At 36.1% G+C, this 17721-nt stretch overlaps 1 protein-coding gene across 1 annotated transcript; it reads left to right on the top strand.

The window, feature by feature from the left end:
* Nucleotides 1-4506: 4506 nt before the first annotated feature.
* LOC144438787 (NPC intracellular cholesterol transporter 1-like) lies at nucleotides 4507-14944 on the top strand. The gene is made up of 8 exons (XM_078127958.1): nucleotides 4507-4563; nucleotides 5020-5925; nucleotides 7615-7823; nucleotides 9819-9919; nucleotides 11195-11294; nucleotides 13063-13126; nucleotides 13923-14103; nucleotides 14627-14944. Exons 1-8 carry the CDS (start codon nucleotides 4507-4509, stop codon nucleotides 14671-14673), a joined length of 1665 nt encoding a protein of 554 aa, XP_077984084.1. The 3' UTR covers nucleotides 14674-14944.
* Nucleotides 14945-17721: the final 2777 nt, after the last annotated feature.

Below are 17721 nucleotides of genomic sequence, written 5' to 3'. Positions count from 1 at the left end.
ACGGTAGGAGTTTCAGTGTGTGATGTGTTTTAACACTAGAGATGTATGAATTTAATACAACGTCACAACACCCTGCTTGCAGACGGTTGCAGTGTCGCCAAAAAATCTGCAAGTCTGTCCACTCTGTTGTGACGCCAACGATAATCAGACTTTGTGTATCGTAACAGCCCGTCTGCAAGGATAACAGAACCCAAAGTATTCATGAACGATTTATTTGATTTCATGATACGTTTTACCACTTATTAATTCAGAAAGTATACGAAACGAGGTTTGTTTATATTAAATTTGGTATAGGACTATTAGTACATATGCATATAGGCCATCATTTACTATTATTTCACTGAGGACTTGCGTCGCGTCGTCAAATAATGTAATTGTATTAATCTTACGTGGTCTGACCTGCCATCTCAGACCACATAGAGATTTTTAAAAATATATTTTAGCCAGAGATACAACACAATGAACAGTAGTTGTTGAAAACGTCACGGTTCTTTACTATGGCTACCTGGTTTCGATACGTGACTAGCATGCGCCTTTCAGGTGATTCCGTCGATAAGCGCACAATACGTTTACTCAAAAATGTGTCATACAAGATGCATTTTATTGTTGTCAGGTATGTGGTCAGGTTGTGATCTAGGTATTGGTCAGAATAATCGAACACGGAAGGGTTCTCAGTTAATCTCAAATTCAGTAACGGTGACATAGATTTATGCGATAAAGTCAATACTGCTGAATGTATGTATGTACATATTAAATTTACATTTGAGAATTTGACATATTTCCTTTAAGCATAGAGAATTATTCTCGCAAACCAGAGCTATTGTTTCTTCCGCGATGACATTGTGAAATTTATAGCGGTGGGTCTTGGACGGTGCCGTAAAAGAGGCGATGGTTTACGACGATGCGTAGAATAGGAAACGATCAATATCGACCCCATATGTTTTAGGAATATTTACGCGGAAAAGTGAACCTATGTTCAGTGGTTCATTTGAGTGAGACATCATTGGCCCATCGTCATAAACTACAGCCTCTTTTACGACACCGTCCAAGACGCCCTGCTGAGAGGTACAGTTTTAGAAATACGTGCTCTGGCTTGCGAGAATATACCGGCCCCTTATGTCTTTCTAGGAAGCCTCGGCAGGTTCAGCGCTAAAATTGCATTGGCGCCCGAAGTGCTTAAATCTCTGGAAACTATTGGAACGATGTATTCATATATACGCATACAAGGCATATTAAATGCTGCAATAACCATATATCGCGCATCACTTAGTTCTTACTCGTCTGTGGTTCTATTCATGGGGGACTGCAGGGTGTATGTTTAGTTCCGCGTCTACCTATCTGTGAGCTGTCATGTGGCTCAAACTCTACCATACACAATTTTTTAGTTGTTTGTCAAACGATGTAAATAACCACAACTCTTTCGATCAATTTAGTGCGAATATAACGCAGATACAGACGTAGCGTATCGCGTGTGGCGAGTGAGTGATTACCGCAAAGCCTGACAGTAAAGTCCGTGAAAATTTGTATCGACTGCGTAGCAGGCTATGGACTTTCACGGCAGATATACACACGGCCGTGTATGTAGTTGATTCAGGGTAGTTTCAGAAGACGAGTAAAGCTACGTTGTCAGACAATAATGAAAATTAGGTGATCATTTACACTTATAGTAAAAGAAAATAAAACTTACCTTATATAGTCGCCAGAGATGGCCTTTTCTTTCCCCATATGTCTATTGCAGCTCTCATTAAAAGTTCCGACTTAGTTTCACCTAGCCTCGATTCAACAGGTCTCATTAAAATGTGCGCGTGCGAAATGATTAGATATTAACATACTCAGCTGGTGGCAGCACAGGGAGCCAAGGAACATGTTACAAACAACAAACAAACAAACAAACAAACAAACAAACAAACAGACAGACAGACAGACACAAACAAACAAACAAACAAACAAACACACACAAATAAACAAATATATAATGGGTAAATGGATAACCACAGGGGGCAACGAGCATGTGATCGATCGTCGATTTACTGATTGATTTATTATTTGGTTGGTTGGTTGGTTGGTTGATTGATCGATTAAATGATTAATGTTTGTGGTGAAATAAAACTTTTTCTTCTTCTTTCCTGTCTACTTTTCTCTCTTTCAACTGTATGTAATTCTCTCTTTATTGACTAAATAAAGACATCTTGTCCATTCTTCTCTTCTTATCTATATTAAATTTAATTTAAAATCAAAACACCTTTAATCATGTTAATCTTATAATTAGCATGGATGGATTAATGTGAAATTTTGTTTTATGTCTTATCTTCTGGGAGATCATCACACCAAACAAACAGTCAATCATGCACAAACTAGTATCTTTTACATACCAGTTAATACATGAATGAGTATGATAATCTCCCAGAAGATAAGAGATAAAGCATATTTTCGCAGTAACTGATCCATGCTAATTATAAGATCAATCAATCAACCAAATACTAAATCAATCAATAAATCGATCGATCGATCAATTAATTGATTAATCTATCACATGCTCGCTGCCCCTGTGGGATAACTATCAGTTATACTCTTTTCAATCCATCCCCATTTGTTTCAACTGTGCTCTCGATTTCATTGAGCAGAAGACCAATGGTAGCAAGTCCCATTTACAGGCTCCTCAGTAAAAAATGAAAACCTCGAGAAAAAGACAAGAATACAAAACACACAAACATGTCAAACAAACAAACAAACAAACAAACAAAACTAACAAAAAATGCACATAAAACCCATTACAAAGCAAATATATAGCAGATTTAAACTGGATGTCTTCCGTAAGGGCAAAGTTTTGAGATTCTCGTTCTTACAGACAACTGCTGGAATACAACAGAACATATGCAATAATTTTTTTTCCTATTGATTGCTGTTTGCCCCTTGCTGTAGCTATCTCCTGGCCAACCAGAACATGTAGTGTGAAGCTTTGTAGAACGCTGCAGCATAGCACTCACTGTAGAAAGAGTTTTAAAGGCCAAAAAAGAGAGAATTGTTTCTGGTCAGCGCGAAACTTAAATACTTCTTATTTGTGGCCTACTGAAAATATGCCAATAACTTATTAAAACTAAAAGCTACATCGATAATATTTTTAGGACAGATGTGTTTAGGCATCGCAAATGTATGTTTTAAATTATATTGAATTTGAAGTGTGCATTCATGAGATATACTCTAATTACCGAAAACCATTAATTACGTAAATTGCTCATTAAAATTCATGTTGTTTACCAAAACCTAATCATTTCTTGCCATTACCTACGGAATACGTGTGCCAAATTTCGTTTGAATTGAGCCAGCCGTTTTTCGAAAATGGTGATAGATACAGACAGACAGACAGACAGACAGACAGACAGACAGACAGACAGACAGACAGACTCACACACACACACACACACACACACACACACACATACTTTTCATCCCTAATATATAGCCGGGCTTGATCCCCCCACCCCTTGTAATTACTGAAGGCTATCTTAAACCACCTTGTATATTATATTATATTATATATATATATATATATATATATATATATATATATATATATATATATATATATATATATATATATATATATATTGGTTGCACTATGATCCTTGTGCTGGCCATCCTCATCAAATATTCAGCATGGTGAACTACTCCCCTCCCCCGTAAAGAATAAATGACCCGAACCTAAACAATTTACAGCCTCGAGGCCCTGCAGACCGGTGAGGACAGTGACCTGCGACTTGCAAAACTGCTACCTGCGACATGCGATTTGGAAAATTGCCACCTGCGACTTGTCAGCCTCGATTTCTCCTGCAGTATTCATTGCTTGGTGATGGTAGCCGACAAGGAAGTAAGACAACGCGTCCGGTAAAGTTTATTTTTTTGTAGAATCAATACTACTAAATCATTGTTTCTATAAGAAAGCATCAAGAAATGTAAGATCACAGCCATAACTCACTAACAAACTCATCTCCCCTCCCCCCAAAACTGTTTTCAATTTCGTGTTTTGTTGTGTAAGCTTAAGGTCATGATAGGTCGTGTTTGTTGCATACAATGGGTATTCTCACGTAATACAGGCGCTCGTAAAGTTTTTAGCTCACATAGAACTACGAAAATATCGAGAACTACGACAGTGAGACCGCCAGGCCGAACATCGAGCCCGTTAGGTGCTCCATGTTCGGCCTGACGGTCTCACTGTCATAGTTCTCCATATTTTCGAAGTTTTCGTCTCTGTGATCTAACAACTTCACGAGCGCCTGTGGCCGGTATCCTGTTCCGATAGTCTGAGACTGGCTAGTTGTATTGCCATGATAAGGATAGTTTGACATCTGTGTGAACTGAAAACTGTTCTTACATGTATATGGTAGATTTGGTTTGGCTGTCAACACTAATTTATTTTCATCACAGAGATTGAAGACTGAAGAAAGACACTCTAGCGACGTCGATAGTATATACACGGTCTGAATCTGTCAAGAACGTGATTTAAAAATGGGGGCAATGCTGTGGTTGTTGAAAGTAATACTCCTCCTGCTGTGGGGCCAGCAAGTAAGAACTATTTGTAGTACATATGTACAATGTGAATATATATCTTGATGAAGAAGGTAAAGTTTCGGAATAATCGAACGATGTTATAATGTATTTTTTGAAAGTGCAAATCCAGGAAGATGACCATGTAATTTTGAATGGTAATTTGAACATTGTTACTTTATGTCGGCAATGTGAATGATGATATTCGGGTGCATATAAATGGAATTGAGTGGTGGTGGTGGTGGTGGTGGTGGTGGTGGTGGTGGTGGGTGGGTGGGTGGGTGGTGGGGGTATGACTAGTTTATTTTGTAATTCTGGTTTTTTTTTTAACAATTCCATTTTGATAGACATTAGCAATCGATATTGATAACAGTGTTAAAACATTCCTTCTGTGTGTGTACGTAACATGTTGACCTAGCTGGTATGACCTAGCTGGTATGACTTAATTACAAGATCTGACTCTTTCCCCAATAGGTCATAGCATCATCTGTACACAAGGAAGGCTACTGTGTATGGTATGGCATGGATGATCTTTCCGAATTCGTCCGTGCTTACAATGGTCCCGCAAAAGAACTTAAAGAAGAGCAGGGAGTCCAGCTATTGGCGCACCTTTGTCCTGAGATTGCAAACAGTACAGATGAATTGTCATCAGACCATCGATATCCGCTAACTTGCTGTGATTTTGGTCAACTGAAGTTACTCCAAGGAAAGTTAGGGGAAATGCAAACCCTAGCTAACTGTCCAGCATGCTATTATAATTTCCGTCGACAAGCCTGTAGTGTGATGTGTCATCCTTCTCAGAGTCTGTTTGCCAATGTTGTAGATGTGGAGCGACGAGATTCATCTGGTCCCCAGCCAGTTTCAGATCCAGCAACCTCTAGTAACATTGTTCTTCCTGAAGTGAAAGCCAAGACAACTACAGCTCTTTATGTTAACAAGATTGATTTCTTTCTCCAAAATAAAAGTGCTAATACTTTGTATGCCTCGTGTAAAGATGTCAAAATGTTAAGCAGTGACATGACGGTATTTGAAATGTTTTGTGAGATGGCATCCATCAAACAATGCACTCTTAAACAAGTGCTTGATAACTTCTGGTCATCAAACTATAGCCATATCTTTGCAAACTTTACCCAAGTTGAGGAAAGTCCATTTGGTGGTATAAAACCACTAGATATTGCCAACATTCCATGCAATGACACCCTGCAGTGTTCTCATAAATGTCTATGTACGGACTGCCCAGCTTCTTGTACACACCCTTCATACATTGTAGAGGAAGCTCTCATCTTGGCACTGAATGCATCGTGGACAGTGTATTCGCCATATCCATTTGGATACTTGATCCCCTTTGGACCAGTGCTTTCCAAGGACATTCTTCACCAGGTATGGATATAATAAGATCACACATTCATATTAAAAGTGCACTTGATGTCCAGATGAAATGATGATGATGATGATGATGATGATGATGATGATGATGGTGATGATGATGACAGTGGTGGTGGTGGTGGTGGTAGTGATGATGATGGTGATGATGATGATGATGATGATGATGATGATGATAATGAAGGTGGTGGTGGTGGTGGTGGTGGTGGTGGTGGTGGTGATGATGATGATGATGATGATGTTGATGATGATGATGATGTATGTATGATGATGCATTTACATATCAATCTAAACTCCTCCAGATTAAGTTGATTAGGTTGATGTTGGGTAATCTAAAAAAATGTAATATATACACACCATTTTCCCAATGAAATGACATATAGAGGTATAAACATGGTACAGCTTGGAATTGATGCAAGCTTCAGCCATATTTGGTATTAGTTTATCAGAGCTTGATACATAAAATTACTGACTCAAATACAAACGCTTTCATTTTCACAGCTTTCATATACAACTTTATTTATGTTACTTTAGTGTGTAGTTATGAGCTTGTTCAAAGGAAAATGACCATATTTGTTACTGGCTTTACAGTTATGGTCATTCACTTGAGATAAAAAAAAATGCTGATTATTTGGAAAGCAGAATTTTAGCCCATATCGAAGTAACAGGCATTATTACAGCAGATTTCAAAATACAGTTCAGTGGCTCTGAATGATGCAACCATGCAGAAATCAAGAAAATAGCTGCATATGCTATGCTTTAATATAGTAAGATCACATTTTTATTGCTACATTTAGTCAGAATGAAATTAACAAATTACATGTAAATGGAATGTAGCATGAAAGATCCAGGTGCTGCTTCCACTTATACATAACTCACTCACTCACTCACTCACTCACTCACGCATGCACGCACACACACACATGCACGTACTCACTCACTTACTCACTCACTCATGCATGCACGCACACACACACGCACTCACTCACTCACTCACTCACTCACTCATTCATGTGGGTAGTGAGTAGTTCCATAAGCAGACCAACAGCTGGACCTTTCAGACTTAAACCAAAGTACTGTAACAAGATGCAGAGTGTTTTAATGTCTGCATTTGATGTTTGCATGGTCACCATGGCACATCAGTTAATTTCATTTTGACTGTTGCCAGAAACTATGTTCATTCAATCTTGCTATCTTAACATGTAGAATGCATAGTTTATGATTAGTTTCTGCATGACTGTATCAACCAGACTAACCACTGAATGGTCATTTTTTAATCCACTGTAAGGCGTAAAAACATTTTTTTTGGTTCCGATTACATTCAATTTTAAAATAGGATGGGGTAGGTAGATTATCTAGGTAGAGTGTCTAGTTCAGGTTTTCCATTATTTTCTAAATTGTCTCTGTGTTGTTTATTTCTTCCTATCAGATGTACAGCCATTAGAGATTGGAAGAATAGTATTATATTGTCTTTTTAAGTTGATGTCAGTTTCTGAACCCACTATTTTTTGCGAGACTTCACGATTTTATTATTATTTTTCTCGAATACATAAAAAAAAAGTTTAGGGTCGGCGTGAAAAACTAGGTGGGGTCGGGTAACCGGAACCAAACAACTTTTTTTATTTGGCATAATAAGAATCTACATCAATATTGAATCCAGTCTAAATCAGGTAACTTTGTTTTCAGGTGCTGGATATTCAGGAATTGATCATGACGGAAGACAATTCAAGTCAATCGTACAACAAGCTATGTTTACGTATAAATGGAAAGTGTGTAACGCACAGTGTACTAAACTATTACCAGAACAGTCGTGAGAATTTTGACAAAGTGGTGTATGACAGAAGTGGATTTTGGATGGTGGCTGACTATCACGACCATTTCATGTCCTGTGTCAGGTAAGATCATGTCATTCTAATTATGTACATCTCAGCAACCTAATTAGTCAGAAGATCAGAAGACTTAGGATGAAATTTATTTTCAAGGAGAGAGTTATATTTTTGAATTGATACAGTTCAGGGAGGTATGATTAAAAAATTACTCATAAAGGAAAAACCAGTTTTTTATAATGGAAAATAAAAAAAATGACTATCTGATGGAAATAAGTACTTAGGAATCATGAATATTCAGTGTTCATCAAATACATATTCATGGATGCTAGACCCATGATGCAATGGTGCACCACTGAAAGAACAATAGAGTTTCAATTTGGTGTTTCTCGGCAACCGAGTGAAATTTGTATGATGTGAAATCATGAAATGGCTATCCAACACCCAAAGTATATAACAATACCATTACTTCTTGGAGTTGCATTCCCTTTTAAGTAATTATAAGCTTTTAGCATATCTGAACCAGTTCAGTTACTAGTGCTGTATGTAGGTGTATTAAAGTGTCTGTTTATCTGTGTATGTATATAACTCAGAGTCCACAGCCACAGGGCTAATTATTGATATCAATATTGATATACCTTCTGATCTATTTTGGGTTTTTATTTTCTTAGTACTAAAATGTGATAAATTTAACATCATAATCTTCAAGTTTTGGTTATCTCCTTCTAAACTTACACTTCACAACTGATAATACTACAAAACAATAATTGTTATCAAAGGTTTTTTGACATATTGCATTTTTATCAATAAAATATTTTTTTTTTAAAAGTGTAAGAAAATAAACCCACTATAGATTAGAACATACATGTGGATGTTACTTTTAGTGTCTAATGATCAGATTAGGTCTAAAAATATAATTTTTTGTGGAAACACTTCAAATAAAAAAAAACACAGAACAAGATAGTCACACATTTGCATATGGTTCCAGGGGTTGCTAAAATATTAGACTTATGACTTCTCCAAGATGAGATGATCACATTTGTCATATGCATATAAGGTCTACAAAATTTAAAATCTGAAGCGGCTTATCAGCTTGGTCAGAAAATTAGAAGGGATGTGTCGTGATGAGGAAATCATATCATCATCATGATGTAATCAGTGCACTGGGGGACAACCTGTTATACCCTGTTATCAGGGTTTGATGGAGCTAATTAATGGACCACTAGGTAACAACCCATTGCCCTGTTTTCAGGGTTTGGTTGGGATAATTAATGGACCACTAGGGAACAATCCCAGTTATCAGGGTTTGGTAGGGCTAATTATTGGACCATTACACAATGTAGGTAACAACCCCTGTTATGCCTTAATTGTTATCTGGGTTTGATGGGGCTAATTAATGAACCACTAGGGAACAACCCCAGTTATCAGGGTTTGGTGGGGTTAATTAATGGACCATAAATGTTGCCAATGTACACGATGTAATCACAGCTTATAGATTATTGTGTTGACATATAGTTTTAAACATCCTCAATCAACTCCTGGCTCTAACTTCACTTTGAGCAATGTTGACATAAGAATATAATCTGATTTGTTTGATAGCAAATGGGGCAATGATTGATATGCATGTTATCATAAAGTTATTAAATTGTCTAAGTATACTATGAGTTGGTTTAATTCTAAGACAAGACAGGTGGGGTTTGAATACCATTCTTTTACAGGAACTGTTAGCTTTAAAATGACAGTGGGGAAAATTGGCATGAAATTTAATTTACATGTTGTTAGGGGTGAAAAGAATCAGGTAAATGAAGCTGAAATTTGGTGCTTTTTAACAGCATTTTCCTGGCCACATATGGTACAAAGCACTTATTACCCCAGTACAGAGCAATAATCGCACAATGTTCCTATATTCGTCCTCTGAGGCCTCAAGGAGTATACTCTAGAATATGACTGAACATTCACGTAGAAATCTCTATTTTACCAGGTCCACGGTTGTAGAGTGTTAGGTTGACTGCAAAATCATTTGAAATAGTGTGACATTCTTAATTTCATTCTTCTACTTTTCAGAGATCCTAACCAGCATGATGACCACACTGCACTTAACATGTCTTGCCTTGGTGACTTTGGTGGCCCTATTCAACCATGGAAAGTACTACGTGGCTATAATGGTAACTTCTAAAAAGTGACTTTAGAGGCATGCTACATACAGTGACTGTCACTCTCATTATCTGAAATAAAATTACTACATAATATTCACGTCTTTAAGAACTATACATTACCTGGCCTACAGAGAACCCTGCAGATGGCAGTGCTTGAGGCATATTTTTCACCAACAGCCATAATTTGTGCATGCTGTATCACAAGGTCACTTCAATTCGCCTTGTAAACAAAGCTCACAGACAACCAGAAATCCAGCCAAAACCATCATTTTGAATGCAAAATTTAAGCTGTAATAAAATATTATCGTTTTATACATTGTAACATGTTTTTGAAATATCACAGGGAAATCATCAAAAATTCAACCACAGAACAGCAAAAGTGTGGCGACAGCGGATTCATGGTTGTCATGTGGTCATAAATGTGAATTCCTAAATTTGAATTTGTGCCACAGAGGGTGCAATTTTTGTTTAACTAGAACAACAAATTGAAAGCATATTATGAACATTTCTGTACTTTTGATGGAATACAGGGTGCAGTACAAGGACGCACACATTTTTTTTCAGCTGAAGTTTGACCTTAACTATGAGTGATACGCAAGGCATTTCATTATATTTCCTGATTATTCATAAAAATTATACTTGGGGTGGCATGATTATTATTCTGCATCATTTTTCTTTAATCATGCATCCTAAGTGTTTTGTCACTGGGAGTCTTTCAGTGAACAGTGACAAGACCCCTTAGGCCACTCATATTTTCCTTGGCTAAATGAGGGGGAAATATCTGGGTTATATATCTAGGGGACCATTGCAAAATGTCGCACAAGCTCAACAAACGAAAAGCGTTTGTTTAGTATAAAACCCCCTTCCCTAAATGAATGTTCACAAGTGCGACTTCAGACGTTTACATATGATGTAAACCACAATGAAAACTCACACCACTATGATCGATGCAATTAATGTAAAAACATGATGGTAAATATGAAGTTCCGACCTTATGAATCTGTTTACTGTGGTGTAAACTTATCAAAATACTACCAGAAACCCAGCAATATATATCACATTAGAAGTACATTTAATCAACTTATCAACATCTCGGTCATAAATACAGAAGCTGTTATCATTGCAGGTGTGAAAGTTTGCAAAATTTGGTTAGAAGTGTGAAAATGAAGTTCAGCAATCACATTGACGCCAGATCCCCTCCCCCCTCATAAACCAACAAAGTTCACTTATTGCGCTTGTGTGACATAGTGCGATCATCCCTAAGTAATACTATTTTGTTCTCAGATAAAAGCTACACAAATTCAACTGCATTAGTCATGTCCTTCCTGATGAAGACTCCAAATACCAGTGATGAAGAAAAGAAATTGAGATTATGGGAGAACGAGTAAGTACATCAAAGTAAATGTATCAAGAACTTTTCCTTCTGCAACTGGAACATTGTTTTTTAATGTGTTTTTAAGGTACAGTAACTTACTCTTAACACATGATACACTTGATAACGTATTTTTATAGCTGTTTATAGCTGTAATAAAGAATAAATCAAATCAAATTGATTTTGCGTTCCTCACCCAAAAATCAGCACCCTCAATGGCGATCACAATTTCAACCTGTTTCTGTACTGCTTATGAATAATATTAACCACTGGTTAATATGTACAATGTCTGATTATTGGTATTTTCACAATTTTCAGTGAATATATTGTGTCTGATTGAAAAATGATACTCCAGTTACAACTTGTACAGTTTTGTCATGGTGACATTCAAAACCAAGCTTTCGTTTCAAGATTAAACAATGCCACTAAACTATACCAACAGATAATATTGACCACTAATTAACATATACAATGTCTTTTTTCATAAGTAATTGACCAATTTCTAGTGAATACATCTTTGGTTATTTGATGGAAAAATATCCCAGTTGCAGCTAGTGCAGATTTAATACTACAGAAAGCAAATGAAGATAAACAAATGCTATGACTATATTATTGCAATGTGTTAATAGACCTGTTGCCATCTCCAAGATGCATTGTGCGTCTCTCCATACAATGCCATGTATTGTGTACTCGCTGGGAGGTTTGCATGCGCTACTCAGGGGGATGGTCATCACCTGACAGTACCCTGGATTCACCAGTAAAATCCCCCTCTGTCATTGATGACGTTTAGTCTTTTTTCTATAAAATCACTCATAATCAAATAGGTTAACGTGTCTTTCCATCACTTCCTGATGAAATGTTATTTCAAACGTAATAAAGACAAAACAAGGCTAAATGTAACAACATAAGCGACGTCGTCTCACGCAATGCATTTTGGAACCCGAAAATCGACTATATCATGAGCTATTAATTAATGGACATTGATGTAATAGGGTACACTTACAGAAGGTTGGTTTCTCTGATAGCAAGTTTTCCTAAAGTACATGGCCACATATTTAATTTCATTTAGTGTTTACACTAGTTTGATTAAATGATGATTATACATGTATATACCACGGGGAACAGGAGGAATAGTCAATTTTGTTCTCACAATTTTCCAGATTTCTAATACTATTTTCTCTATATTTCAACCATCATAACTATTGTTTCCTCTCAAAGTTTTTTTCCTATTTCCTACTTTATCACTGTCTTATCAGAGTTTATCAACTTTGCATTAATTAGTAGAATGCTAATCCGAGAACAAACTCACAGGTTATTATGCAGTGAGTGTAAACATCTACTGATCTGACTAATGAGTCCTTGTACTTCCCGAAAACAAAATTGATTATTCGTCCTGCACCCTATGTATATACACTCAGACCACTAAAAGTGTCTGTCTGTCTGTCAGTCTGTGGACATGCATATCTCAAAAACTACTTCATAAATTCTAATGAAACTTGCTACACCACTTCCTTATGTTGATAGCAGGAACTTATAGATTTGTAAATATCCTGTGAATATTAATAAGTCATTTGCATAAACTAACAGTTTTGAGTAATCAGACTATGTCTTAATAATGCAAGCTTCAAATTCTCTGTAATGTATTGGTACTGCATGTATCAACAATACCAAAGCACATGGGTCCTGTAACAGTGTAAAGCTTTTATGTAACTTTTGGTTTTTACGAGTTATTTGGAATGCATAATTAATGATTTTCAGTAATTATTTGTTTTACCTGTAGATTCCGTGAGATCTTGCAGAATATTTCAAGTCCAGATAATTTGACCTTCATTGTAACAACTCATGTAAGTATCTAGCCTACAGTTCAATATACAATATGCATGGAGTTAACAGTGTATAATTAAATCAAAGGGTGACAGCATGTACATGTACTAATATTATGCCATACACAAGCCGACTTGAACAAATAATATGGAATATATACTCTGGTTGTTCTACGTCACATGACAACATGCATCTATGTCACTGGTTCTGCTGTGTTCAAAATACAAGTCAAAACGTTCAAAATTACCATTACTTTCCCCAATTTTCCTTTGATATTACTGGTGCTGGTATAGTGATGTCATTCCCCAATATTTTTCTTCATTCAGCCAGAAAATACTTTTGATCTAAGGGTTGTTACTTAGTAACTCATCTCGTGACTCGTAGTGACAAAGTCCCCTTAGGTCACTCATATTTTCCTTGGCTGAACAAATAAAAATATTGGGGCAATAACATCTAAGAATTTGGAGTGACCACTAATTAACAGCTACAATGTCTTTCTTATAAGTAATTGACTTAGTGAATATATCTTTGGTTTACTTGAACTTGAAAAAAAAATGTTCAAATTGCAGTTCAGTGTAGGTTTAAGAATAGTAATTACGTAACATTTATCCAAATTCCCAAGGTAATTTATCTGAGAGTTGTTGATCTTCACCAAAAATATAAATAAAAATAAAAATAGGGTACAAGGAAGTACATGTATGGCAATCTATGGAACTTTTACCATATGTAAACCCCCCCCCCCCCATCCCATTATAGGGGTTCCCAAACCTTAGCAAAAACACTGATTTTATTGATTGATATTTATTTTTCTACAAGATTGCAGCAGGGAAAGATGGACATTTGCTTGACCCAATGGTAACCAACTCATGTTCTGCCTCCTTAGTTAACACAGAGGATAAACCACCACTTGTCAATGTGGATAAATCGGTAAAGGATCACGATTCAAACATACATCACATGAAAGTGAAGGCAGAGAAAGATAAAGGTATTGACAAAGGTAGTGTTCTGAAAATATGTAACGTTTCATTTCTGTAACCACAGTGTAAAATTATGGTTGATGTGAACTCTGACCTGACTTGACGACCTATTGCTTAGATTTAGTGGCATGAGGTTCTTTGGACCATATGTTATAACCATAGATGATAGAGGGAGTCTGAGACTCTCCAATGTCTTGCTATGCATTTTAGAACTGTAACATGAATCTCTATAGTGATTCCCAATTATTGCTGTGTGCAGACAATCCACATGTAACTTATATCACAGTGATATCGAACTCAAAAGTATATTAAGCAATATTCACCTATACATGATTTTCTTGTGATAATTAATTATGCCACACAATGTGAGACTCAACAATGTTTCTGAACTCTTTGAGTTCATGTCAAACATAAACTATCGCTATACTCAGTCGGAAAATTATTGAAAATAAGGTAGAAATAAAAGAAAGCAACTGTAAAGTTTTTACTGTATCCTTGGTAACAGTAGAATCGTTATTTACTGATGTATGTTATTGTTTTCAGGTATTGAGGTAAATGAAGTGATGAAAATGGACGACAAAAAAGATTGAAGCCTTAGCTCATTGCAAAGTAGTTCAAATTAAGCATATAACATATCTTATCCAGAATATCAATTAACCTTTCTCACTGTTGGAACTTTTTGAAATTTTGGGACCATAAGCATGTGTATGTTCTGGTGCCATATTGATGTGTTCACTTAATTTGATTAAAAATACATATTTCTGATGACATTTGAATATTCATTAATGAAGAAAACTCAGAAAGTATTACATTGTATAATTCTGTATGCCATACCTAAAGTTTTCAAAACAAGAGTGAAAGGCAGGCACCTACTATAGTTTCAGTAAACTCACAAGAGCATCAATGCGCAACCATTACAAAAATTAATAGGATATCAGAAATGTTAATAAGTAACTCATATATGCCATAATACAAATGTACTTCAAAACATACACATGCTCCATCATTCCAAGCTATTGGGTGATGCATACTATATCTGCTGTTGTACACCACAACGTACGGATGAGACCTGTATTTTTGCCCAACACTGGAAATAATATTATTCAAGAAAAATATGTACATGTACTTATATACTATGCTTATGCTGACGATTTCATCTTTGACCTGTGACCTGACCTCTCGTCATTATATTGCGCTTCTCAACATATGTCAAATAATTAATCATACCATTACATCAATTTTAAATTTGTATATCTAAATATCGTGGCCAATTGTAAATGGTCAAACTTTTTTGTTTGCAGATATTAATCAAAGCTAATGCACACTAAGTAACCCTACACAGAAAATTATGTTTGCTGATGGTGTGAGATTTCATGGCTTTTGGCAATTAGTCACCTCACCTGCAAAAAAACTGACAATTAATCGTTCATGAACAAACGTTTCAATTCATCCATGACCATTTTTGTCTAATGAATCACCCCAGGATTTACATCAGATTACCTAACTGTTATACTGCTTTCTATGGGTGCATGTATGTCAGAATCACATATATTCTAGAATTTCCAAATTTTTAACTTTTAACCATAAATGCTTCAACTATACTCTGTAGTTATATTATACAGTGCACAAGAGAACATTTGTACGCACGGTCAATAATCAATAACAAGAAACACAGAATATGTCTATATTATTATCCGCAAGTACATATGGCAGCCTGCATTATTACTATGCTGGCTAAGGTATACAGATCACACCATAGACCCTCCACGTATGCTCACACTACATGTGGTATATAGTGGGTTTCTTGGAGGAGGTAAAATTCTGCAGGATGCTCGAGACAGAAACTTTTTAACGTATCAATTTTTAAAATCATGACATCCGCATACAGTAAGTGTTGCACAGGAAAAGGACGCATGATAACTCATGGCGAGTATTAATATGTAGAGATATTTGCTTTTGTTTGTTTTAACTGATGATTTTAATTAGCATACTAACAAAATATGATTAATTTCAGTTTCTACTTTGGCATTTACTATCGCAATAAAAATTATTAACTCAAACTGCCCTTGTCTGATGATTTGGATGGAAGAAGGTGCAACATGGATGAAAAATAAAGTTTCTAATTAAAGAATAAAACTTTTGACAGAATGACTCAAACTTCTAATAATACAGTTGTAAAATGGGGAGAGATTTTAATGCTTGTCAATTTACTGTAACAAATCTGAAATTTGACTTTCCAGGTAAGAGAGTTGGCCTGAACACATATGCTCCAATTTCCAACATATAAAAAAACCAGTGTTTATGTTCAATCAATCAATCAATCAATCAATCAATCAATCAATCAATCAATCAAATCCAATGCGACGTAATGTTCTATGGCGCTGAACAGGAACAATAGTAGATCATTGTAAAAAGTTAGAGAAAGCTGTTGCAAACATGTGTCTTGATGTCCTTGAATTTATCAACAGCTGACGAAGATTATGCAGTTCAATACTGACATGCTTTTCTTTTGTGTGTGTGTGTGTGTGGGGGGGGGGGGGGGTAATTAAAAAAAATACTTGCATGATATTGTAATCAATGCAATTTTAGCAGATTTCCTTCCCTCTGTTACTAAGGTTTCCCATCAACATTTATGTTCCAAGATGGAAATCTATGCAAGACTTCATAGATTCTCCCTACCCCTAACTGGTGTTCATCACCAAAATTATGAAATAAGATGGAAATCTAAGCAAGACTTCACAGACCCCTCTCCCACCATGCTTACTGGGGTTCCTTACCAAAATTATGTTACAAGATGGAAACCTATGCAAGTTTTTACATATTCCCCCCTCCTCTATTGGTGTATCATTCAAATCATTCATATAAACATACTGCTGATGCAATGTGCACAACTGAAATCTGATGTCTGACACACATGCAGTGGGAGAAACACTCTTCAAACATAAAGAATCCCTACAGGATAATAGAACATGCCATGGACTTTAGTCAAGTGATTATGTAACATTATATGTGATCATACCTCATAGACTATTTTGATACAGAATCACTCTTTTGGTTCACAGGGGCGTGTAATATTGCATAGATTGTTGTTTTCCATGTCTACAGACTAAATATAACAACCTTTGAATATATATTCCTACCTGTATAGGGAAAGAGTACGTAGTACTATAGAGATTGATACATTTGTAGCAGCAAAATTTGTATGATACCTTCCTAAGAAAACATAAATGTAAGCAATAATACACGCCCCTGTGTTTTGGGTGTAACTTGAAAAACACTGATTGGATCACTTCAATTTGAAGAATTTTTCATCTAGACATCAAAAGTAATGTCTCCACCAAATCTCAAGGTAATCGTTCAGCCGGTTTTTAACTTTAAGTCATTTACACACACACACACACAACCACACATACACACATTTTGTGATGGCTATATACAGCCCAACTGAATTACTAAATTAGTATTCAGTTGTGCTATAAAGTGAAAAATAATGGTCCCAACATTGACCTAAACAAAGCTGGAAACCAATATCGTCTCCATCCACTATCTCAGGAAGCACTGTACCAACACAGGTCAGGTCCCTGTAAACCAATATCAGCCAGCTTTTGTAACAGAATTGTTCGGTCTAATGCTTCTTG

The sequence above is a fragment of the Glandiceps talaboti genome, chromosome 8 (genome assembly GCF_964340395.1).
Source record: "Glandiceps talaboti chromosome 8, keGlaTala1.1, whole genome shotgun sequence".
NCBI classification, from domain to species: Eukaryota; Metazoa; Hemichordata; class Enteropneusta; family Spengelidae; genus Glandiceps; species Glandiceps talaboti.
Note: the sequence above shows the minus strand (reverse complement) of the source record. Positions and strands in the feature narration are given on the sequence as shown.